We start from the raw sequence: 26,055 nt of genomic DNA, 5'->3' as shown, positions 1-26,055 counted from the left end.
GTAGTCTGATGAACTCTGCCACACAACTTTTCTTAGTCTTGCACAAAGTGAAGCAGGTGATTCATGACTAAATGACTTTTATACACACTTCCTGAGGAAGTCAGCAAGGAAACTAAACAACAGGATAAAGTCCATCCTTGTACTTTATAGTCACTCAGTCTAGAGTTAAAAAGCCACAATGTGTGTGTTTATTTGTTGTTGTTTTTTTTCACTCACCTGCTGCCCATATGGTACCAGAAAGTGAGACAGGATGGGGTGTCCTTCAGTTGGATCCATTCAGACACAACCTGTGCTACACTGTGTTGGCCCTGGTGCAGTGCTGAGCTCAACAAAAACCAACCTGCAAGCAAACAGAAAATAAAAATAACAAATAAACAACTGCCACCCTGCCTAGACCTTTTGTGCCTTCTTGGTCCCCGCATGTAAACTTTTCTAGATCTGCCACTGAGTAGAAGGATTTTTAATAGTGGAGATTCCGGAGAAAATTTCCCAAATTTTGTCTCCATAATAAAATTTGAGTTTTGATTTCTGAGATCCCCCCAAGACTGATTTAAATATATATGTCTTTGTTTTACAGTTTCTTGCTTCATAAAATTCTAAATACAGTTCAGTATGTTTCTTTTTCCTTCTCTTAGTTATTAGATAATAATTAATAATGTACCTTTCAGGACCTAAAATTTGGCACACTGTTGTATAAGTAAGGATTTACCATCTGAGGTCTGAGTGGTATGGTCCATTGGAGGTCCATAATATCCTCCACGGGACATGACCCACTCATGTCCATCTTCTTTCTGCACGTTGACCCAGGTGCATTGTCCTGACTCAAAGTCACAGCTGGCAGGAGAAGCACAAGCCCCTGCCCTCACAGAGAAATCATCTATTTTTACTGTATCATTGATGCCAGGCATATGGACGGCCTCAAATACCACCTGAAATAAAACAGCAAATTCAAAAGGATCCGCCTAATTGGAAACTGATAAAAAGCACACTGGCCACAAGCTGTGTACCAAAAAGGAGAATCATTGTTATAAAGTTTAATTTACATTGAAAGGTGCAGGTGAGGACACAGTGACCTCAGCCACCTTCCAGCTTTTAGACGGGAATCCAGAGCGACGCCAAAGGGCATCACCAAGCTGCCCACTTCTCAGCACCTTGACGGCAAGATAGTTGGAGACATCTGCAGGCAACATGAACCTGAAATAATATGTACACCCATATTCAGACTAAAACATAGATGATGCAATAGCATATAAATGAACGTGCTGGCAGTACTGGACCTACCAGAAGCGTACACACATCTCCGTAGCTGAAGTGAACACTGGTGAGAGGAGCTCTGCTATTTCTTGCTGCGCAGAATGTGAAGTCATCACAGACATGTAAAAGCCTGCAAAATATACAGCAAAAGAGGCTACTTTCCGCAATCATGGAATGTTTTTGTGTTTTTGCAATAATATAATGTGTGGCTACATGTTTTCACATCCCTGTGCTGAGTACAGAGAGCTATAGTGTGGGATATTTAGGAATCAATAAAATGACCAATTAAAGAAATTTGAGAGGAGTGACATTAGTTTCTTGTGATTTCTGAAAAGTGTGGCTAAAAATATATAGTTTGTTAGTCTATTTTTCTCATTGAACACAGCAACCAGTAGCATTTTTTTTTCTTTCTGAGACTTCAATATTGCTGTTGCCATGCACAATGTGTTCTGCAGCGGAGAAACATTTATAAAAAGTTTTTTCTTTACCATGTTATTTTTTAAGCAGTTATTTCAAGGTTTTATTTCTGTAAATGACATCATTCCGACCCTTGACCATAATCTACTGTACCCGACTCTTGATGATGTTATTTTCTTTTTTCCTTGCCACTTGGTCCACGTTTCCTGTTCCCTTGCTTCACAGGACGGGGACAGTGCGATCAACAACAGATTGTTACATCATAAGCTCATACAATTGCCTATTTTATAGTTTATTTGCATTCATGTACCTTTTTCTAGGTGCACTCTGTCACAGTTCCATACTGACCATTTTCAGTCCGATAGCTGTTGTCCACTTGATGCTTTGTTCCCTTTGTGCGCTCCCAGTGACCCCTGTGATCGACACCATTCTCAAAACCGCACCAATCCGAATCAAATCCACATTCATCTGAAAAAATTTTTATTTTACAATGGCTTTATTAATTAGGCCAAACTGTAAGAGTTTGGCCTTATTTTAACCAATGTGTTTACATACTCTGATTACTGCAGCCTCCCTCTCTAACTGTGATGTCGTCAATAGCTATGAATCCATGGCTCTGGATGTTTCTCTGCCCACTGAAAGCTATCTGTTAACAGATGGAGGAAATCAAAGTTATAGGGATAGTATTTCAAAGGTAATGCATGTTCTAATATCTACTGTATTTCCAGTAAGCCTTTTGCCCAAATGTAGATACAAACTGTGAACTAATGAGTTTGAAAAATTGACATGCTGCATGACAATATACAGGGGTTGGACAATGAAACTGAAACACCTGGTTTTAGACCACAATAATTTATTAGTATGGTGTAGGGCCTCCTTTTGCAGCCAATACAACGTCAATTCGTCTTGGGAATGACATATACAAGTCCTGCAGAGTGGTCAGAGGGATTTTAAGCCATTCGTCTTGCAGGATAGTGGCCAGGTCACTACGTGATACTGGTGGAGGAAAACGTTTCCTAACTTGCTCCTCCAAAACACCCCAAAGTGGCTCAATAATATTTAGATCTGGTGACTGTGCAGGCCATGGGAGATGTTCAACTTCACTTTCATGTTCATCAAACCAATCTTTCACCAGTCTTGCTGTGTGTATTGGTGCACCACCTTCAGGATACAATGTTTGAACCATTGGATGCACATGGTCCTCAAGAATGGTTCGGTAGTCCTTGTCAGTGACGCGCCCATCTATCACAAGTATTGAGCCAAGGGAATGCCATGATATGGCAGCCCAAACCATCACTGATCCACCCCCATGCTTCACTCTGGGCATGCAACAGTCTGGGTGGTACGCTTCTTTGGGGCTTCTCCACACCGTAACTCTCCTGGATGTGGGGAAAACAGTAAAGGTGGACTCATCAGAGAACAATATATGTTTCACATTGTCCACAGCCCAAGATTTGCGCTCCTTGCACCATTGAAACCAACGTTTGGCATTGGCATGAGTGACCAAAGGTTTGGCTATAGCAGCCCGGCCGTGTATATTGACCCTGTGGAGCTCCTGACGGACAGTTCTGGTGGAAACAGGAGAGTTGAGGTGCACATTTAATTTTGCCGTGATTTCGGCAGCCGTGGTTTTATGTTTTTTGGATACAATCCGGGTTAGCACCCGAACATCCCTTTCAGACAGCTTCCTCTTGCGTCCACAGTTATTCCTGTTGGATGTGGTTCGTCCTTCTTGGTGGTATGCTGACATTACCCTGGATACTGTGGCTCTTGATACATCACAAAGACTTGCTGTCTTGGTCACAGATGCGCCAGCAAGACATGCACCAACAATTTGTCCTCTTTTGAACTCTGGTATGTCACCCATAATGTTGTGTGCATTTCAATATTCTGGGCAAAACTGTGCTCTTACCCTGCTAATTGAACCTTCACACTCTGCTCTTACTGGTGCAATGTGCCATCAATGAAGACTGGCTACCAGGCTGGTCCAATTTACCCATGAAACCTCCCACACTAAAATGACAGGTGTTTCAGTTTAATTGTCCAACCACTGTAAGTTTAAGATGTTTAGGAAAACAATGCTGGCTGGAAATTCAAAAAAAGTATCTATAGCAACAGCATTGCTGCAAGAGGTTTGAAAAAAATAAACATTTACATAGGTAAGCGATTACCTGAAGTGCATTGATCAAGCTTACAGTTACTTGTGCTTTTATCCACTCTGGAGTTTGGGTTCCTTGACGAGTCCAGACCAACAATTCAGAGGAATTCTAAAATGGAGTAAATATCTGTGAGAAGTGTATTTAACGCAACAGTAAATGGAGTCTAGTTGGGTACATACTACTTGAACCAGTAGATTCAGGGTGGATACTGATGGCCCCAGCATATAATACCAAAATTCTACACAACTTTGTGACCCACGATTCGAAACAGAAACTGTGGCAACAGCCTTCTCTGCATCCTTCGATCCAGATCCATTCAGTAGTAAAAAGAAACCTTTGTATAAAAAGAAAAAGAAAACGGCGATAAGAAGAAAATCCTATATAGTTATTGATACCCCTTGTAAAGATGTGTAAATTGTTCTGAAACAAATGTGTAAGCATCGAAAGAGAAAAGAAAATGTTGATTTGAAAAGTCATGTCAGGGTTCTAGTTGTTTGTTTTACACATATTTTTCAGCGTATTGAAAAATCCTCCAAATTCTCTGGTGCGTATCTCCAACAGTCATTCAATGACAGCGTACACACTAGAAACGTTGCCACAACATCTCAGACAAACAATCACGAATACACGCAGCACACCTAAGGCCAGTTCAGAGTGACAAATTAACCTAACATGCAAATTTCTGGACTGCGTGTAGCCGAACAGAACTCCCGCATCTTTGAGAGGAACATGCAACCTCAATGTAGAAAGACCCCTGTCTGGGGTTTTTACCCAGGACATTCACGCTGCAAGGCAGCAGGGCTAACAACTGCTAACAAATGACAGTACCTTGATCGCTGTCAACAGTGTGATCGTACTGGGGTCCATTCCACAGCCTCTCCACTTGAAGTCCATTGCTGAGAGTCCAGTTCAAATCATCAGTGTCTTCCTGGGCCCAGTTACACAAACCTTTTTAACAAGAAATGCACATTCAATTATACATTTGTTTTTATGTAATTTCAGCAAAACGACACACCTCATCAAAAGAACCCCATGTTTAAGTGTTATTTGAACTTAAATGTTTGAGTTTGACCTTCTTCAAAGGTGCAGTCCATGCTAGAGGGTGGAGCACTGGTAGTTGTGGTGGGAGAGTCAGTTGTGGTCAGGATGAGGTCATCACAAGATTTTCCTCGGATGATGTGGGTATCATCTATTGCAAAACTTGCTTCCTTTCCAGCTGGACACCGGGCTTGTAAAATAATCTGCGTTTATAAAAAGAAGATCACAAATTAAAGTTTTAAAATAAATCTAAACCCAACAAGCATCAAATTGAAATAATCAAAATGTGGTTTAAAATTTTTAATTAACCTGGTGAAGACCCGTTGAATTGTAATTCACTCTGTCTTGAATCCAGGAAGAATTCAGGTAACCATTAGTGTAGAATAGAGGACGCAGCTGACCAGCCTCTCTTACAAACACTGTTAATGTAATGTCTGATGGTCCTGAAAGCACCAAAAATTATCAATAAGAAAACAAAATGAAAGTAAAAATACAGAAAACATGAAAGTATTTACAGCATGGCAAAAACATGTTAATTTGATAACTAAACGTTAAAAATTCTAATTGGAATTATAAATTTGTATCATTGTTATTGCACAATAGACAAAAACACAATCTTAAAGAAAATACGACAAATAAAACAACAAATAGAACTAATGCTTTTGTAGTTTTGTGTATAAAAATCAGATGTTTAATATATAACATATTTACATTTTTAATTAAGTTAGTTTGACAGGTATCCTCAGTGAGAGCCAATATTTACAACTGGAGAAAACAGGAAACAGTGGCTAACCTTGACAGGAGTGGCCGGTGTATCAAACATTTTGCTAAAAGTGCATTGTTAACCAAGAATAACATCTAAAACATTGTAGGCCTTCTTTATCATCACTTACCAGTCTGTGTTCATAATCTAACAATGATTCAAAGAAGCAAAGCAAAACCAACTTGAAATGAATCACAAGAGACAAATAAACAAATCAAGATAAATGGTTTGTTGTGGCTAAATGAAAGTCTAGACTCAAATTCGATTGTTCTCCATTGTGGCTAAATTAAAAACATTTTGAAAAAGAACAGTGGGCCAAATTCCTTTATACTATTGTTACAGATTCATTTGCAGGTATTGCAAACCCTTGAGTGTATTTATTGTTGCAAAAGGGGGCACAACCAATGACTAAGTTGAGGCACAAATACTTTTTCACATATGGCCAGGATGGTTTGAACTACTTTTGTCCTAACCCATCATTTGAAAACAGCATTTTGTATTTACTCAAGTTATCTTTATTTAATACTAAACATTTGTTTAAACTGGTCTAAAGCATTGTGACAAAAATAGAAAAACAAAACAGGACATATGCAAATGGTTTTTTCACGAGATTGTATATAGCGCCAGTCAGCAACAAACATCTTAAGGGTCTTTACAAGACAAACCTGTCCAATTCATATCTGGTTATGTCCAATCCAGTTCTCACCAAAATGTCAATAATATTTTCAAATTTAGATGCAATTGCATGTAATTCAACTTAGTCCTAATTATAAAACAGTTCAGTCAAATTTAGTTTATCACATAATGTAATGTGATAATGTGATAAAATGTATCTATTTAAGGAAGCCAGCTGATTGAACTTAAGTCATTTCCTTCACAGGAATCTCTTCTCCTGAGCAAGCATGTGGTGACAGTGGAAAGGAACCCTTCACTTTTAATTGGACGAAACCTCAGAATGAGAAGCTATTTGCTACAACTGGATAGAGACGGAGAGAAGAAGCTGTAAAAAAACTACAGTAGTTGAAAACAAAAACACATTTTCTGAACCCAGATAAATTCAGTTTATAGTTTTTCATTTATCCCAACAAGTTAAATGCAAAGATTGATGAAAAGATTGTGTGCCTTTGTCACTTTTTAGATGAGCTTACTTGTTATTTTATGAAACAATTTGACAAAGAAAATGTGAATATTTTTGTTTGTAGGTTTTATTCAAAACGTATTCCAGAAATGCAGGGTTGTGACTCTTGCAACCCACTGATGTAAATACTGTCCACCATCAGAACTTCACATCAGGATAGAGTGGAAAGAAAAGGAACATACGTCGAGTGGCAAAAATCTGTCTGTTGACACAGAAATCTGACGGAAAAACAACAGTATTTTAAAGAAAGAACAAAATAAGGTGATTTCATATGTTTCAGAAGTCGAAAGATTCCCCAAAACTTGACATTGCAGTGCACTTTAAACCCTACAACTGGCTTAGAAATAAGATCATGTTCACTTCAGAGATAAGACACAAACCTCAGAAGTATAAAGAATTGAGTTTTTAGGAATTGCTAAAGAAACAGTAAAATGTACTTACTATTACTAATCCATCCTGCAACATGGTGCCAGATCTCTATGCATCCCCTTTCTACTGCGTCCATAGACTCACTTTCCAACTGGGCAATTTCTTCTTTTTTAGAACCAAAGGGCCCTAAAAATGCAAAGTGGCCTGTGGCAACAAAATGCACCATATAGTTTAGCTTATTTTATTAGTTTGTTTCAAACTAGATTGGAAAATATAACATTAAGAGAAAATGTCTCTTTGTGCGTACACAAATAAATACAGCTTCAAGATTTCAGTGAGAATAGACTCACTTTTAGGCTTCAAAGCAATGCAATCTTAAAAACTGCTGGGTCATTTCTCTGAACCAAATTGCTGGGTTCATGGTGTCTTGACAGAAGTTGGCTTTGAAGAGACTGAAAACGAGGTTAATGAGTCTTAAAGACTGACTTCACCGATGCTTTTCCATGAGATGAATTAAAAAAAATAGTAAGATCCTAACATTGTGCTTTATAATAATGGTAAGCTCAATGGGTTCTGTGAATAACTTCTGTTTACACTAGAGATTGAATTTGTTCACTTATGATCACATTTGCTGCAATATTTACCTGCAATATTTAATATACTGTAAATTAGTGAGTGTGAATATTGCTACGCAGATGCAGTTGTTTGTCATTGAGTCTTATTAGAATTTATGAGACTTTTGGGGTTTTCACCATAGATTCTGGGTTGCATGGTGGCACTGTTGTTAGTATTGCTATCTTGAAGCATGGACCTGGCTTTGAATCCCAACTGGGGCCTTTCTGTGTGGAATTTGCAGGCTCTCTCTACTAAAAACATGGTCTAAAAACATGTATGATTTGTTAATTGGCATTAAACAGGTCTTCAGTGTGTACACTCATACTAGCGAGTTAACTTCAGACGAAAGGTACAGGTTCTACCTGTGTGTTTTTAAGGATTAAAAAGGTATAGAAAATTCTATGGAACACTAAGTTTAACCACAGTATTACTTGTTTCACCACTCTTTGTTACCCAGACATTAGTAGGAATTTGCACTTTATCTCATTTTTTAAATCCCATTCCAACTCTGACTGGAACCCAGGACTATTTGACCCAGGACTGTGTTGGCAAAATAACCCACACTGGGTTGTTTTTTAATTACCAGTTAAGAGTTTTAAGGGGCTGCAACTTCTAAAAAGTCAAATGATAATTGTGGAAAATTCTGAAATAAATGTTAGTGTAAACTTATTTCCAAACTTAAGGTGAGTGTATGATTGCTTACCTAAAGCTGTATTTGTTGAATGGTCCCATTGTGGAATGAACCGTCCATCACTTGTTCCTGAGAGCCAGTCCCACTCTACTCCAGACTCTGTTGCGGGACTGTTGACCCAGCCGCAGAAGTCCATCTCAAAGTCACAAAAGCCTTCAATTTGTAACACAGAATGCTCATTACCACTGTAATTCCTACAAACATTCCTACGTCTACGTTTGAAATTTGTGGTGGTGAGTAACCTGATGGGGGACAGGCTCCATTCAAGATGGAAAGGTCATCAATAGCAATATCTCTCATTGGTTCATTTCCAGCTATCGCCTCAAAAACCACCTATTAAGTAGAAAACAAACCTACATTAAAACAAAAAATTGTTTTGGGCACTGACTTTACATGAATGTGCTGTGGGTTTAGATGAACAATTGTGGGTTATAAAAATTTTATCAACAAAATGAACTGGAAAAAAGAAGAGACATGGTACCTGCTGATTTTTACACTATACTCATGCATCCATTATAATTAACCTGACTCCAATAACTCCAATGACTGCAATAATGAAGTGATAGTAAAAATAAGACCCAAAACAGTTTCTCTCTCATAAACTGATCAACCTTTGAACATATCATTAAAACTCTTGATGGTTTCACACATGAATTACTGTGTGAAACCATCCAAATGTAATTAATAATGTGCAGTTTTTGAAAATGTATTAATTGCTCTTTTTAAAAAAGCCATGATGGCATATGGAAAGTGAAAACTGCAGAAGGTATGAAATGTAGTGCTATTAAATGCATAACAGGAACCAAATGAGTTAATATTTTTTCGTAAAATAACCTAGACATCACAATCTGCAAACAAAACTCTTACTTGACTGTATAGCTACCTGATAACTGCTTTGTGGGCTGTAGAGTGTTACTCTCCCATGCCGCCAGTGTGTTCCCTGATCACCCATCCTTGTCCACAGCTTGGTGGCATTTTCCTGGCTTTGAAGGTAAACGCTGAGCTCACCCACTCCTGTTCCTTCCATGTAGTACCAGAACATTAGGCACTCTCCATTAAGAGGTGTGGGCTCCATCAAAGCTATCATAGCCCCTCTGGATCCCAAAGAGTGTTTCCATAATCCGGCACTCAGGTAATAACCTACACATAGAGGGGGGCATTTATCAGCTATCCAGCAGTGCCTTACAACTAAACCTTGATGTATTTTATTGGGTGTGGTGCATAATTGTAAAGTGGAAGGAAAATTATGCATGGCCTTCAAATTGTTTTACAAATAAAAATCATAAAACTCAGTGCTTTGAGTGTCTCGTTGCTGAAAAGCGCTATATGAATAAACTTACCTTACCATAAAACTGTGGCAAGCATGCAGCTGCTTTACAATGACACCCTAAATAAAATGCAGTGCAACCAATAACCTTCAGAAGTCACCAGATTAGTAAATATAGTCAATCTGCGTGTAATTGAATCTAAGTACAAATGTTTGTTAAAGAAAATTGGTGAGCAAACAGCCTCGATTGTAGAGAAGCTAAAAGCAGGGCTAGGTTATAAAACTATTTCCCAAGCTTTAAACATCTCATGGAGTACTGTTTAATCGCTTATCAGAAAATAGCAGGACTATAGCACAAGACCTATAGAAGACCATGGTAACTCTGGAGGAGCTGTAGACATTCACTGCTCAGGTGGGAGAATCTATAGACAGGACTTTAGCAATGCACTCCATAAATCTGACTCTTAAAGAAAAATGGCAGGAAGACAGCTTTTTGTTAATAGACAGACTTATGAAGTCCTGTTTGCAGTTTTCCAAAAGCTATGTGCTTTGTTCAGATTATACCAAAGTGGAACATTTTGCCCCACATGCAATATACAGCCTGTGGTGCAAGCCGGACCTTTCCAACGGTGAAACAAAGTGGTTGCAGCATCAGGCTGTGCAGATTAATTTCTGCAGTACGGAAAAGGAATCGTGTTGGAGGTGAATGCAAGGAATACCCATACTTGCATTGGCAAAAACAGTTGTACAAAGTATTGACCGAATACAAAGGTGCCTAACTCCTTTCAGGTTTTAATTTGTAAAAAGTTTTGAAAACCTCCTCCTTCTGCTTCACAATAATGCCCTACTATGTATTAGTCTATCAAATTGAATGACAATAAAACACTCTCATGTTTAGGGTTGTATCATGGCAAAATGTGAAAAGAATCCAAGCAGTATGGCTATTCTTGCAAGATAGTGTATTTAATGCAATATAATGAAGCTGCAGACCTTGCTCTGTCCCCAGAGTGTGATCTTTGGTGGGACCTGAAGAGTTGGCTGGCTGGGACATTCCGGTGATTCGTTTCCAGCTGAAATTCGCAGAGGGCTGGGGCCGCATGCCGCAAAGAGAACCCTGGAAAGTGCACTCTCTCTCAGGCGGACATGAACCATTCAAGCTTGTGGACACTTCAATGTCATCGATGGCGATGCTCCCCTGTTTGCCTCCCACTACAGCTTCTATAATGAACTGGTGAATGATTTGAAGTGAAGATCCACAAAATCAATACATATAAATATAAATACAATAAAATAATAAATAAATAAATAAAACCACAGCTCCAAATCTGCAGGAAGATGACCTATTTGTTCCTAATAATTCACTCTCCACAGTTAGCAAAATGTTTTTAATATTTAAAGCAAAAATATACAAATCAAAAACAGTAATGAGAATACCTGTATTGGTCTGTCGCTGTTGAAGGTAAGATCTGCAAATCGCCATTTATTTCCCTGAGTGCCACTCCTCATCCAAATGACTGTGTCTGGTTCCCCAGAGCGCTTAGTAATAAACTTTAATGATCCTAATTACAACAGTATATCAGCAGTTAAACTTACAGAAAAAAGATAAAAATGAATTTGTTTTGGTTAAATAGCTGTGTGCAGTGAACTATATACCGATGCTGTTCCCAAATATGTAGTAATGGAAGCTAACACAGATGGTTTGACCTGCAGGCTGAGGTAGGCTGATGAGCCTGGCGGATGATGATATATTCAGGTTGTTCGCAGCTTTTATAAGCATGAAGTAGCCTGTAGAAAAAGGAAAAACAGAGATAAAATTCACTGTTAAAAATTTTGAAATTCTCTGACAACTCTGTTCACACAAACATAAACTATGTAGAAACTATTGATCTAAAGGAGAGTACATATAGTATTTAGAGTTACAGTACCTTGAACCTCTTCTTATTTTGTTACATTACAGCCACAACATTTTGTGTATTTTTTTAATGAATTTTATAAGATAGACCAACACAATATAGTAATTGGAAAGTGGAAGGAAACCACTACATGGTTTTCACCATTTTTCTCCATATGGAAATTGGAAAAGTGTGCATTTGTATTCAGGACACCCTGAGTCAATTCCTTTAGGAACCAATTTTATGGCAATAACAACTGCAAATCTTTTGGGGTAGGTTCCTACAAGCTTTGGGCATCTTTTTGGGTTCATTCTTCTTTGCAAAACAGCTTTACGTCTGGACAGAGTGGGCCATTCTAACTCATGAATATTCTTTGATCTAACTATTTTATTGTAAACTCTGGCTGATCCTCCACTCCTGTCTCAAATGTTTTGCTGTTTTTCTTTTTTTTTTTGCTCCTTCCACTTTTTTAGCAATGCTCACCACTGTGTTCAAGCAATTAAACACACTGAGGGTGATGTGCAGTGTTGTAGGCCAGAAAGCTTGGTTTTCCTTTTCTGACCAAAACACCTGTTTCCACGTTTGCTCTACCAACTACATGGATTGTGGTTAGCTACAAACTGAATTTCTGGCTTTCTTTCTAAAATATGTATTTTTTTCTTGTTTCTCCCAACTGAGCTGTAGAAGTCTTTAGCTCCTTAAGTTACCATGATCCTCTTTGTCACTCCTCTGATTAATGCTCTCTATATCAGGCCCATCAGTTTAGGTGGGTAGTCTTGGTAGGGTTGCAGGTTGTGCCACACTCTTTCCCTTTTGTAGATGATAGATGATAGTGTTCTGTGATCTATTTATACTAATAATATATTACATACTAAAACCCAAAGAGCTAACATAAACTGAGAGAAAGTTTTAATATCTCACTTCTCTCACTTCCTTTAAATTCATTAGAATGCCTACCATTCCCAATTGGGTCTCCATACGCTCCTTTCATTCTCTTCCACAAAAGACTAGCTGTGTAGTCATGGTACCAGGAACAGGTATCCTTTTCAAAATTGCATGATAGGTGGTATGGTCCCTCTGGAAAGTCTCCCTCTACACAGTTCTCAAAGCGGATATCATCCAGCATAACGTCTTTATATTCCAAAACTGAAGGATTGTATGAAAACAGCAGCTGTGGAAAGAAAAAACTATATGTTTGTTGTGGAAAAATCGAAAAATCTTTTTTTTTTCCAGTTAAAGTCCCAGTCACATTTAGCAAACTCCTCTTATTTACATTTGTGATAGTAGGACATAAATGGGTTTTTCCTGGCATGTCTCCCAAAACTTTTTTAGAGAGCTTCTAATACTTTCATTAAGTTGCATTTCTCTGCTGCAGTCCTTTAATAGGAAGCTGAGGGTTTGTTTTTTTTTTGTTCCTCATCCTCTTCACTGTGTGTGGTGGCAAGTCAAATTTGGGTCCTAGTTCTCAATTGTTTTTCACAGTTTCAGTTGTTTTAAACTGTTTAATTATTACTCTGACTTTTGATATAGGTGAGATATAGATTTAGGTATTTGTTTTCTGTAGCCATTTGCAGATTTATGAAGAGCAAAAAACTGCCTCACTTGAATGACATTTTCTCCTGTCTTTTCCTTTCTGATTGGCAAAGGGAAATTGGCCATTGTATCACATTATATTTATACCCCTTTCAAAAAGGAAGTGCATAATCTAACATTCTAAGAGCTAGCTGAAAAAGTGCAGATCACAGTTTATATATAAGATTTGTTAGGGGGGCTAATATTCAGGAACCACAGATTTTAAGAATGATTTATTTTTGAGGGACTTTCTACCCCCATTAGAAAAATGTACTGAAATCACACAGGTTATAATTTTAGATTTCTTAGAGTGAGATTATTCTGCTGCAATACAAGTTTAATTTGTTTTAAGGCAGATTTTACATCTTAGCCAGGGATGCCAATAAGTGTGGAGTGCTGTAAAATGCAGAGTAAAACAATAAAATATAGGGTGATTGAATCTGGCAGTGCAAATTAGTTTTCATACAAGCACAGGAAGCCAGATAACCAAGGTAAGATGACCTATAAAACCCAGGGGAAGCAGCATGACCCAAAATTATAAATTTTTGTTTTTAAGTGAGTAAAGAAGTACAGAATAACTGTGTACAACTTTGTTATAAAAACAACAAAGGAATTTTTCTAAATCCACAGCATAAACACGTTTATCTACCAACCTTATAACCTCCTGGTTGATTACCAATGAAGACTGTTGCATTCTCCCAACCATTTGTCTTCCGTTTGGAAATCCTTAACAATTCTCTCACATCTGAGCCTCTGACCATTTTCACTTCAAGGTCTGATAATGAAATTAATGATGGGGATTCTTCATAAATATGGTACCAAAAACTGAAACATGGACATTGAGAAAGCAGATGATTTTTGGCATTGTGACCAGGTGAATATTTCTAACCTTGTGTTAAAGCGAGCGTGTATGAGCGTGTATTTCAGATAAATACCAGATATTTATCTGAAATATCTGGTATTGGTACCTGATTTGGCATGCCAAAGCAGCCGACTGGTTGACAGGATACTCCAAATTGGCTTGTTTGAAGAAACCAGCTTGTTTACCATCTATATACATGACATGTCCTGTGCATAGTGAACACATCCAGTAAGAAAACAACAGCTTTTTAAAGTGGTTTAAATGCTCACAAAGGCATTTTGACAGAGCAGTAATAAAGTAACATTAATGATTACCCCAAGCGGACCCTATAGTGTGGTCCTGTCCTGGTATGGAGGTGATGTTTGCCATTTGCCATTTCCAGCTGTAGGATGAATCACTGGTGTTTTTCCAACCACATGAGTGATTCTCAAAGTCACATGAGCCTTAAAAATAATATTTATTGATGAAAATGCTAAAACTAAACAAGATGAAGTACTTTCAGAACTATAATTTCTGGTGATGTATTAGACGAAAGATGAGTTTGCTCTAAAGACACACCAACATGCCTCAGATTCAACTCCCAACCTTTAAATTAATAGCTAACATGCTAAGTCAGTGCTACCAAGGTACTGGTACTTACCTCCATTATTTAAAGACATAGCGGTCTTAGCGTGTGTAAACCTCTGAATTTGAATGAAGTAACAGAAAATTGCTCTTTCTCGCATTATTGTGGCATTAATCAAATAAAAATAATTTAGCAAATTCTAAGTGACCTAAAACAGGCAAAATATTATCTGGTTTAAGTCAGACAGACGGTGAGAAAGAAAGCAATCATTATTTTATGTGGTGTAAATAAATGTCTGATTTCAATTTGTTATGTGGATGAAGTGTGATGAAGATGTCCTACCACAAAACTCCTTATCTGAGCCACATTTAGAGTCCTCCTTGAAATCGCAACCAATTTGAGACGGAACACATTCTTCAGATGTGCAATTAAAATTCCCACTTGGACCGCAGGAAATGATGGTCCACAGTACTGTAAACACAGTTTTTTTTTAAATAGATGCAAAGAACTAAAATATCCAATTGTTTTGCATTATTGTGTGAAATAGAAGTCTCCTACCTGTCAGCAGCACAAGTGTCTGCTTCATGTCCAGCTGAGATGAGAGACTAATCAGGGTTTCCAACTTCCAACACATCATATCTAGCTAAGCTTCCAGATAACACTTTGAGCCTGAATAAACCAAATGGCACTGTTTTTACCTTTATTACATTAGATTACCCAAGGCTGTTAGTCCTTATCTCCAAATGACAGTTTAAAGTACAGCATGCACTCAGTAACCTGCTACTTCAGTCACCATGTATGCTGCCAGGTCAAGTCAGCCTTGAAATGAGAAAACCCAGAATGAAACAATAATGCTTCAGATAAAACTTATCCAGACTTTTCTAGTATTATGTTCTAAAAATAACAATTTACAAACTTTAAGTAGTGATATTAAAGGTCAATATGGATGAACTTTGACCTTCTATAACTTTAACTGTCATATTATGCTGACAACAGAGTTAAGGCTGAACTTTCTCCTATTTCAACAATATAATTTTGTCTTTATTAGATCTTATCTGACTTTCAAAGAGGCAAAAAACAAATAACCCCAAAAAAACAAGACAAATAAATTTCTAATATCTAAATATGAGTTTACAAATAAGACTTCTCCTAAACATATAGTATTAACTATTAATTATGCTGTCTTCATACTGTTTAACTAACCAGATATGTTAATTTAAAAACATTAACATATCATTAGCATATCATTACCCCTGTTAAAATGCCAGGTATTTGTGATGTGAAAAAAATCAATCTTGCTTTGAAGTATAACCTCTAAAACACAACTGAAAACAAACAGAAGTCTTTTACGGGGGAATAAAGAAATTAAACAGACCGAAAATTATGTGATTGCAAAAGTGTGCGTACTTTAAAATATAACTTTGTTGAATCACATTTGGATTTTCTTATAGCATTCAGTCATTTTGAGTACCTATCAGCATTTCACATCTTGACTTGACAATGTTTGTTCGCTGTTCTTTGCAAAACACAGCAAATCTGTCTTAATCTGAAGGTCTCTCCACAACTCCGTTTTCTAATGTTTTGCTGGTTTGAGGTTTGACCAAAATGCAGACAGGAACGAGGAAGCAGCATGGTGAGATAATTGGATTTAATAATAACCACAATATACATTTAGTACAGCAGAGCATAAGGAGAACATGACATAAAAACAGATGATAATGGGCAGTGAAATGGGAGGATCCAGCAAAGAACAATGAGAGTCAAATAGCTTATAATACAGAGAGACAAGTGGAAAAATTACAAAAAAAGCTGATGAGTAATCAGGGGATAATGGATAAGAGCTAAGTCAGAAAGGAAAGCAGGGAAGCTGCGGGAGAGACTAATTTCAATTACAGAAGCTGTAAGGTTTTTGCCAACACTGATTGTTACTAGGAAATATTAATAAGTTCCTATACTTTCACTAAGCCCCCAGTTCCAGCTGAAGAAAAACAGCCCCAAATCAGGATTTCACCACCACCATTCCTTCACTCTTGTTATGGTGTTCTTTTGGTGGTGTTCAGTGTTGTTCTTGCAACAAAAATTCTTATTGGAACTTTACCTGAAAGTTCAATCTTATTTGAACTTTGTTGTTTTTAAGATCCCCAGGTCCTGGGTTCGATTCCTGGCCTGGGGTCTTTCTGCATGGAGTTTGCATGTTCTCCCCGTGCATGCGTGGGTTCTCACCGGGTACTCCGGCTTCCTCTCACAGTCCAAAGACATGCCTGTTAGGTTAATTGGTCTCTCTAAATTGCCCTTAGGTGTATGAATGAGTGTGTGCATGGTTGTTTGTGTGTTGCCCTGCGATGGACTGGCGATCTGTCCAGGGTGTACCCCGCCTCTCGCCCATAGACTGCTGGAGATAGGCACCAGCTCCCCCGCGACCCACTATGGAATAAGCGGTAGAAAATGACTGATGACTGACTGACTGTTTTTAAGATACCTCAAATGTGTTTTTGCTAAAGTTTGCTGGGCTTGAATGATTTTCTTTTGTAAAAAAAAGGTTTCCATTTTGCCACCCTATGGCGCAGACTAAGGAAAAATATTATTAGATGAACTACACAGCCGGTACTTTCCAGAAAATCCAGCGACTTCTTTAATGCAACTAGAGGCCTTATCTTTCCATAGTTTTGGAGGGTTATCCAGTTCTTGATAAAGTCAATGTTGTACTAATGTTTTCTTCACTTGATGAAGACTGTCTTTGATGTGTTCCAAAGCACATCTAATGCCCTTGAAACTTTCTTTGTACTCTTGTCTGATGCAAAAAGGTATCTGATGGTTTGGATGCCTTGATTTTTACTGATAGATGCAACAAAGAATATATCAAAAAAGGGTACTAGTTGAACTTTATTTTAGCTTAGTCAGAGGTACAACAAATAATGGCATGGTGTACTGACTTGTATTTAGCACAAGGTGGTGGTTACTTCTGTTACAGCCACAGCTGTTTTATTGGTTATAGCTCACCTCAAAAGTGAAAAAGCTGTGTCGAGTGTCATATTATTTTAGATAAGAAAAACCTTTTCAGTTATTCGTAGTGTATAGGGGTTACATTAAGGAGTTATGATGCAAACCCCTAATGTATAGGGTGTGTGCAATAAGAAGAATGATAGCATCATTTTCAATTTGTTTTTCTTTTGCTTTTCATACTTAATAATCCCCTTACCATCTTGGAATGAAAATGTAATCTTCTACACAGTCTTTAAAGGCCTCGAATTGGAGTAAGTATTTCTTAGCTGAATTAATAACTAAATGAATCAAACTGGCCTAATGTTGACATGTAAAGATAAGTGACTCTTCATTGGTGCCGAAAGAGTTTCTGCATAGCCTAACATGGGTTATCTTGTCATTGTTGAAACATTTCATTAGTGCTTAAAATATGTGCCAAATATGACATCTCTAAGTGGCAAAACTTATGCCAGGCTAATGGAATTGGATGAACGGATATGTCTAAAATTCTGTGGTGTCTTGGAGATTAAATTAGGTGTGTGACAGTACGTGATGTATAGAAAGGTGATTCTGAAACATTAATTACGTAAAACAGAAATTATTGTTGTGTCATTGAAAAAACAGTGTGGGATGTGCAAAATCGTGAAGGGGGTTATATGTTCAACAAGTCCACATACAATGCAGCTACCCTCTTATCCAGGGTAAGTAAGTTCAGTCCTCCAGAGCTACTATCCTGCAACTTTTAGATGGATCTCTGTTTGCACTTATATGTCTCTGTTAGTCTCTCTACTGTTGCAGCAGACTCATAAAACAAGCATTGCAGTTACAAAGGTGGATATTTCAGCAACATGCTTGAGCTCAGAAGAAAAAAAAAAAAACCAAAGAGGAAGTGAAAATACTAAATGCTATGAAAAATGTAAAGGAAGAGTTGGACATCTGAATTTCTCCACTCCAACACAGGATATTATGTTGCTTCACTCAGGATAGTGTTTTTAATATCAGCACCCTAAAATATCACTGTTGTCCTGAAACCTCATAAAAGACAATTGCCTCCTTACATCTGTTACGGATGCATTTACAATTACATCCACAGAAGAAGAGGGAACATATCCATCCATCATCCAGCCATTGTCTAAACCTGATTGTCCTTGCAGGGTTGCGGTGTGCTGGTGCCTATCTCTACAAGTCACTGGGCGAGAGGCAGGGAAGGGAAAATGTAACTGTAATGCTGGGGCGAAAATCCCATTTTATTTGTAGGGGGGACACTAAACAGAAAGATTTCAGACAGTAATTCTTGGGGGGAACATGAAAAAAAAGTCTCTCCCGCTCTCTTTCTTGCTCCTTGGCACTTTTTCAGCATGTTAAAATTATGTTATTGAAAGTAATATTTGTAGTTATAGCATTGCTCTTTATTAGTCCATATTTTACCCTTATACAGGTTTTTCTATGTTCAACCAGAAATGTCAACAATGGTATTAGGTGGAAGGTAGTAATGGTCCATCTTTATGATTACATCTAACAGAATTTATTTATGGCAAACAGGCTCTAGGTGACGGGTCAGACAAAGAGCTGTTCAAGACACCTTCATGAAGACTACTAAATCGAGGCACCTGATGTCGCCCAGTAGGACAGAGCCAGGGTCCCACCCTGGAGCCAGGCCTGGGGTCGGGATTCGTCGGAGAGCATCTGATGGCGGGTTGCTCCTCATGGGACCCGGCCGGGCCAAGCCCAAACGAGAGACAGTGGGCCAACCACATGCAGGGGGAACCGCGAGTGACCGGTGCATAGAGGATTGGGCGGCGGATGAAGGTGGAGACCTTGGCGGCCCGATCCCCGGATGCTTAGGCTGGCTCTAGGGACGTGGAATGTCACCTCGCCAGGAGGGAAAGGAGCCTGAGCTTGTGCGGGAGGTCGAGAGATATCGACTAGAAATAGTCGGGCTCGCCTCCATGTCCAACCTCTCTCTCCTCGAGAGAGAGGTTGGACTCTCTTCTACTCTGGAGTGGCCCACGGAGAGAGGCGGTGGGCTGGGGTGGGTTTGCTTGTTGCCCCCCAGCTCAGTCATCTCGTGTTGGGGTTTACCCCAGTGGATGAGAGGGTTGAATCCCTGCGCCTTTGGGTTGGGAACAGGTCTCTGACTGTCGTTTTGGCATTCCCTAGTGGAAACACAGGCTGGGGACTTGGGGTTAGACGCTTTCATCACCCAGGCTGAAGTCACCGAGGTGGTTAAAAAGCTCCGTGGTGGCAGGGCTTCGGGGGTGGATGAGATCCGTCCTGAGTACCTCAAGTCTCTGGATGTTGTGGGGCTGTCATGGTTGACACGCCTCTTCAACATTGCATGGCGGTCGGGGACAGTGCCTCTGGACTGGCAGACTGGGGCTGTTGTCCCCCTTCATAAGAAGGGTGACCGGAGGGTGTGTTTCAACTACAGGGGGATCACATTCCTCAGCCTCCTTGGTAAGGCCTACGCCAGGGTATTGGAGAGGAGAGTCTGGCCAATAGTTAAACCTCGGCTTCAGGAGGAGCAGCGTGGTTTTTGTCCCGGCCGTGGAACACCGGACCAGCTCTATAGGTACCCTATAGCTCTATAGGGTAGTCAAGGATTCATGGGAGTTTTCCCAACCGGTCCACATGTGTTTTGTAGACCTGGAGAACGCATTGTATGTGTCCGTTGCATTGTATGTGTCCCTCGTGATAACCTGTGGGGGGTGCTCCAGGAGGATAGAATCAGGGGCCCTTTACTAGGGGCCATCCGGTCTCTGTACAAGCTGAGCAGGAGTTTGGTCCGCATTGGAGGCACTAAGTTGGACCTGTTCCAGGTGCATGTTGGACTCTGGCAGGGCTGCCCTTTGTCACCGATCCTGTTTATAACTTTTATGGACAGGATTTGTAAGCGCAGCCAAGGGCCGGAAGGGGTCTGGTTTGGGGACCACAGGATTTCGTCTCTTCTTTTTGCAGATGACGTGGTCCTGCTGGCCCCCTCTAGCCAAGACCTACAGCATGCGCTGTGGTGGTTCACAGCCGAGTGTGAAGCGGCTGGGATAAGGATCAGATCCTCAGTTCTTGACTGGAAAAGGGTGGCTTGACCTCTTCAGGTTGGAGGGGAGTTCCTGCCTCAAGTGGAGGAGTTTAAGTATCTCGGGGTCTTGTTCACTAGTGAAGGAAGAATGGAGCAGGAGATCGACAGATGGATCGGTGCGCCTGCTGCAGTAATGGGGGCGCTGTACCAGTCGGTTGTGGTGAAGACAGAATTCAGCCGAAAAGCGAAGTTCTCGATTTACCGGTCGGTCTACGTTCCTACCCTCACCTATGGCCATGAACTTTGGGTCATGACCGAAAGAACGAGATCCCGGATACAATGAACTTCCTCCGTAGGGTGGCCGGGCACTCCCTTAGAGATAGGTTGAGGAGCTCGCCATCCGAGAGGGGCTTGGAGTAGAGCCGCTGCTCCTCCACATCGAGAGGAGCCAGTTGAGGTGGCTCGGGCATCTATACCAGATGCCTCCTGGACGGCTTCCTCGGGAGGTGTTCCAGGCACGTCCCACCGGGAGGAGGCCCAGGGGACGGGCCAGGACACGCTGTAGGGACTATGTCACTTGGCTGTCCTGGGAACGCCTTGGGCTCCCCCCGGAGGACCCGGAGGAGGTGTCTAGCTCCCCCCGGAGGACCCGGAGGAGGTGTCTAGGGAGAAGGACGTCTGGGTGTCTCTGCTGAGTCTGCTGCCCCCGGTCCCGGATAAAGCGGAAGACGACAAGTACGATTACAAGAATTTATTTGCATATTGCTCTAATTTGCATTTAAGTCCAGTTTTAGAAGAAATTAAATCTCAAAGTTCAAATCTCTTGAGTCTTGGACTTAATAAATTTGAATAAATTAGATATCTGTCAAACCAAACATTTAAGTCATGTAATAACTACTAGGCTACCAAACATAATCAAAACTCTGACTCAAACTTAAATAAATACATATACATTTCAAAATCTGGATCTCTCACAGGAAACAAATCGAAAATATCAGTAAAATATGAATTGGGTTTATATCTGACAATAACATCCTGACAGAGGTTTTTGAAAAATCTGTCCTCTCAGACCTAAGAGATCTCCTTACCCTCCTCACTCTCTTCTCATCTGTCACGTCAGTGATGCTATTGACATACTCGCTTCTGCTTTTTAACCATCATAAGCTAGGCTATTAGCTTAGCTAGCAAGCTGATAGGAGAGGCTGGTTTTGGACAAAGCAGGAGAAATATCACTATTTATGTTATAACATTGCACTCATTGAACAAGTGATATGATAAATGACTTACTGGCTTTTACACATTGGTGCAGTTTCTTTGTCATGCGTCTCTGACCTCTGAAAACGGAGCTGCCAAAAGTAGCAGCCAGTAGCCCCTCCCGTTGGAAACAGCATGTGGATGAGGACCAAACCACTTTGTGGGATTGCGGTGTCATGATCTTTTAATAATTAGGAAACTTTTTTTACGTACTATATAACTTGGATCACTCACACTCACTTTAGCTGTGCTTTTTTCTAAATATTACTATATCATCATAAAAAAAAATGTTTTGTATTTACAATGATTACTGGGGGGAACATCTTTATGGAAGGGGGGACACATCCCCTCCATCCCTCCCAGGATTTCCGTCTATGCTGTAATGTGAAAAGAAAGAAATATAGTTTTTTTCTTATAAAGATTTTCTGTTTATTTTTCTGTTTATTAATTATATAAATTAATTACTACAAAATTGTGTATTTCATTCAACTCTTAAAATGAACAAAATCCACCTCTAGACAGGAAGTAAGCCAAATGCAAAAACAAAGAAGTGTATTAAGTACTTGTTGTAATTCAAGAACCGTGCCAGGACTGTTTGCCTATCATCACTGACCACGTTGCAGTCAGTTTACACACTAAAAAAATGCTGGGTTATTTTCATAACTCAATTGCTGGGTAAAAGTTGTCAGGTCATACTTTGGGTAACTTTGATAAAATTTAGGATCAAAATTTTACCCAATTGGTTGGGTTGAAGACAAGCTTTAAAAGAATCCACATCATTCTTAATAAACCACTATTTTAAGCTAGACTGTGACCTGATCAGATATCACTGTTCTTCTCCTCTACTCTAATATAAAACATCGTTAGTAAATAGTGAACGATGTTTAAAAGTGTTAAGGGTATTTTTGTAAATCACAAATCATTTGGGTTATTCTAGGGATACAAAGTGGTGCAGTTGGTAGCACTGTTGCCTTGCAACAAGAAGGCCCTCTTTCTTCATGGAGTTTGCATGTTCTCCCTGTGCATGCATAGTTTCTCTCTGGGTACTCTGGCTTCCCTCCACAGCTCAGAAACATGACTTTTAGGTTAATTAATTACTCTAAATCTAAACCCTTAGGTGTGAGTGCATAGTTGTCCTGCATGTCCTTGGGTTGCCTGGTGATATAGTGGTGACCTGTTCATGGTATACTCGGCCTCTTGCCCAATGACTGCTGGCAAAAGACACCAGCCCCCCTGTTTTAGGGTTACCCAAATATTAGTCGTATAATAACCCATGTGATGAGTTGTGAATTTCAACCCAGTTTTTTGTTACCCTAACTTTAAACATTTTTCAATTAAACCCAATCTTTGGAAAGTCATCCAAGCTCACTAACTAATAACTCAACCCTTCTGAGCTAAAACTGCCCAGGGTTGACTCGGTCCAAATTTGACCCAGGATTGAGTTACAAATTGGGTTATTTCTAACCCAAAAGTAGTGTGTAGTGAGGTATGTGTTTCCTTTATGTTCTCTTGCTTTATGTTTTTATTCCACGCAGACCACAAATAACTCAAATCACCAAGAATAGCTACATTTTTGGATTAATGAGGATTATGAAAAGGATAATTCTTTAGTTTTAGTTGTTTGGAGGTTGTTGTGTAGCTGGAAAATTGCTGCAGTTGCAACATGAGATTTAAGCTGTGTCAACCTAAATACTTTTGTTTGAAGTGGATGATTGTCTTTGTTTCCAAAATTTGAAGCATTTATGTTTGTGCAAGTAAGTACTGAATGCTTTGTTCATGAATTGTGCTTATCCTAAGCAACATTTTTCTTTGATGATGAATGGGGCCAGTTTTTGCCATTTCTGGAGCGTGACATCCGTGCAAGGAAATACATGTTTGTGTATGTGCTTGTGTGCATGCTTCCCTTACTTCCTGCTTTTTTTTAGCCAGTAGCAATATGTTGAAATGTGCCAATCTGAAACATGACAGTTTCTCAATGAAAAGGGAAAAAAAGGAGAACATGTCGGCGTGCTTTTAAGATTCCCTCCTTTTCATGTTTGTGCTCATATGTCCTCTGCTTGCAATGCAGGGATGATATCTGCTGCTTTGAGACTAAGAAAAATGTCGCCTCAAAGGACTGGTCTTGCAGCCTTCATGTTTCTCATGCTAGGAACAACATTAGCAAATGGTATTGTATAGCATATACTTTCAATGTTGTATATCAGTTTTTTAGGGTTTTGGTGGTGACATTTCTTATGCATTTTATATAGATATTGAATTATTGGTGTTCATTTGCTAGTAGAATACTTCAAGTTCTAACATCTTCAAATTCCTTTTAGTAATTATATTTGGTTTGTTTTAGCATTCATTTTATGTTACATATTTAACACTTTCAAATATAAGTTTATAAAGTTCTAGTTCTGGCAATTTTTATTTAATTGATTTTAATGACATTTAATAGAAAACAATGCTGTATTAAGAAAGGATTTTTGTGTTGAGTATAAAAGGTATCTCCTTTATATTATAGACAATAGATGTCTATAATAAAAGAAATAAATGCAGGGTACAACTTTTTATTTGCATCTTGGAAAGTGCAGAAATCTCCAGAATATCTATACCTAAAGAGGTGCTTTAAATCTTACAGTAATATATTAATATTCTAATGAAGTAAGATTTTAATCCATGAAAAATAATACATTTTAAATGTTTTTCTTTGCAGACTCCCCATTTGTTCTGATTAACAAGGCCACTGGGTTTTGCTTGGTAAAAAGAAGCATCCGCTGCACAGATGTTCGCTGGACGACGGGCAACCGACTTTTTGTGACTACAACCAAAAAGTGCCTGGGAGCTCAGGGCAAAAGCGTGGGGAGTGAGGTGAGCCAGTATGACTGCAATGAAAAGAGTGACCTGCAGAGGTGGGAGTGCAAGAATGGAACGCTGCTCGCTCTCAAAGACCACCCGTTCTACATTGAAGTCAAAGCCGATGAATCAATTGCTCTGTCCAAAACTGTCGGACCAAACAACCACCTCACCATTACAGGGACATCTAGTGGTGCCTGTACAAGAACACACAGAGGTACAATGCATTTGTTTTGTGACTTAGTCGATGTGTATAGCCACTGAAAAGGTCAAAAGCAATGCAACTTATGAAAAAATTACTTTCACTTGCACTGTTTGCAAATGCTCTAAGTAAATTATGTAGAAAGTGCTTTTTTGTATGATTTAACATTGTAAACTTCTTATTTCCCCTTTAGAGTTGTACACCATTGGAGGGAATTCATTTGGCAAAGTCTGCATGTTCCCCTTCATGTACAAAGACCGGTGGTATGGAGACTGCACAACATTTGACTCTAAAGAGAAGCGCAACTGGTGTGCAACTGAAACCAAATATGAGCACGAACAGTGGGGATACTGCCCAACTTCTTGTAAGTTTGTCAGATTTAAATCTCACTAAACACAGCTGGGACACATCTTTACTTGGAATACAATCTCTTGTTAATAAAGTACAAAGACAGTGGTGTCCAATTCAGAATCAGATTCAAATGGCTTCGTTACCTCCTGAGCATTTTGTCAAGTTCTGCAAAGGCCTGGTAATGACCATTTTATGTGGTTCTGGTGTTTTGAACCAAGTAAAATCTCAAACATGCAGGATAGTTGCCCTCAAGTATTGGCACATCACATCAAGGTTCAAATATGACTAATGCTTAATACAAATATTGCACGTTTGATATACTGCAAATTTGTTCACATGACTTTGGACACAAAGTTAAAATAATAAAATGTATTTTTTCTCCATGTCTGAACAGCCACAGAACACTGGAATAGAAACATTGTTACAGGAGCATATTACCAGGTGAATATGCAATCAGCGCTGACCTGGGTGGAGGCTGACACCAGCTGCAAACAACAGGCAGCATCGTTGGTTAGTATCGTCGATCCCGTCGAGAAGGCCTTTATCACAGGTAGGTGCAATCTATTTATGTTTCAAAGGCTTTAGAAATGCTTTCAGTTTTGCATTTGTACCAATTTTGCATCATTTGTATCTAATTGTACCAAGTATCTTCATGCCCTTTTTTATATTACCAAAAAATGTGTGCATATCTCTACAATATAGTATTTAAACAATGCTATCTCAAGATTAGAGTTTTTGTTAAACTGTATTACCTCAGAAATTTAGTTCACTTGCATTCAAAGCAGTAATATTCAACTGAATTATTAT

The 26,055-nt window shown here is 39.2% G+C and overlaps 2 protein-coding genes across 2 annotated transcripts in view; one reads left to right on the top strand and one right to left on the bottom strand.

Annotated features, from left to right (window-relative positions):
• si:ch211-106h4.4 (MAM and LDL-receptor class A domain-containing protein 1) overlaps positions 1-15,289 on the bottom strand; it is a 32,807-nt gene extending 17,518 nt beyond the window's left edge. Inside the window, exons 1-24 of the mRNA XM_047369259.1 lie at positions 15,161-15,289; positions 14,945-15,073; positions 14,352-14,480; positions 14,144-14,243; positions 13,829-14,000; positions 12,561-12,774; positions 11,365-11,496; positions 11,146-11,270; positions 10,702-10,939; positions 9,328-9,584; positions 8,687-8,777; positions 8,457-8,597; positions 7,211-7,342; positions 5,178-5,311; positions 4,903-5,071; positions 4,659-4,778; positions 4,010-4,164; positions 3,843-3,938; positions 2,227-2,317; positions 2,020-2,139; positions 1,282-1,384; positions 1,044-1,194; positions 710-929; positions 217-340 (exon numbers count right to left, since the gene is read on the bottom strand). Coding sequence (XP_047225215.1) covers positions 217-340; positions 710-929; positions 1,044-1,194; positions 1,282-1,384; positions 2,020-2,139; positions 2,227-2,317; positions 3,843-3,938; positions 4,010-4,164; positions 4,659-4,778; positions 4,903-5,071; positions 5,178-5,311; positions 7,211-7,342; positions 8,457-8,597; positions 8,687-8,777; positions 9,328-9,584; positions 10,702-10,939; positions 11,146-11,270; positions 11,365-11,496; positions 12,561-12,774; positions 13,829-14,000; positions 14,144-14,243; positions 14,352-14,480; positions 14,945-15,073; positions 15,161-15,239 — 3,422 coding nt within the window. The 5' untranslated portion in view covers positions 15,240-15,289. The remainder of the gene's footprint in view (positions 1-216; positions 341-709; positions 930-1,043; positions 1,195-1,281; positions 1,385-2,019; positions 2,140-2,226; positions 2,318-3,842; positions 3,939-4,009; positions 4,165-4,658; positions 4,779-4,902; positions 5,072-5,177; positions 5,312-7,210; positions 7,343-8,456; positions 8,598-8,686; positions 8,778-9,327; positions 9,585-10,701; positions 10,940-11,145; positions 11,271-11,364; positions 11,497-12,560; positions 12,775-13,828; positions 14,001-14,143; positions 14,244-14,351; positions 14,481-14,944; positions 15,074-15,160) is intronic.
• An 8,580-nt stretch (positions 15,290-23,869) lies between these two features.
• Positions 23,870-26,055, top strand: part of LOC124870074 (macrophage mannose receptor 1-like) — a 36,520-nt gene continuing 34,334 nt past the window's right edge. The window contains exons 1-4 of the mRNA XM_047368527.1: positions 23,870-24,024; positions 24,556-24,912; positions 25,091-25,261; positions 25,643-25,798. Coding sequence (XP_047224483.1) covers positions 23,904-24,024; positions 24,556-24,912; positions 25,091-25,261; positions 25,643-25,798 — 805 coding nt within the window. The 5' untranslated portion in view covers positions 23,870-23,903. The remainder of the gene's footprint in view (positions 24,025-24,555; positions 24,913-25,090; positions 25,262-25,642; positions 25,799-26,055) is intronic.

This window comes from Girardinichthys multiradiatus, chromosome 6 (genome assembly GCF_021462225.1).
Source record: "Girardinichthys multiradiatus isolate DD_20200921_A chromosome 6, DD_fGirMul_XY1, whole genome shotgun sequence".
NCBI classification, from domain to species: domain Eukaryota; kingdom Metazoa; phylum Chordata; class Actinopteri; order Cyprinodontiformes; family Goodeidae; genus Girardinichthys; species Girardinichthys multiradiatus.
The sequence above is the reverse complement of the archived record's forward strand: the minus strand, read 5'-3'. Positions and strand labels throughout refer to the sequence as shown.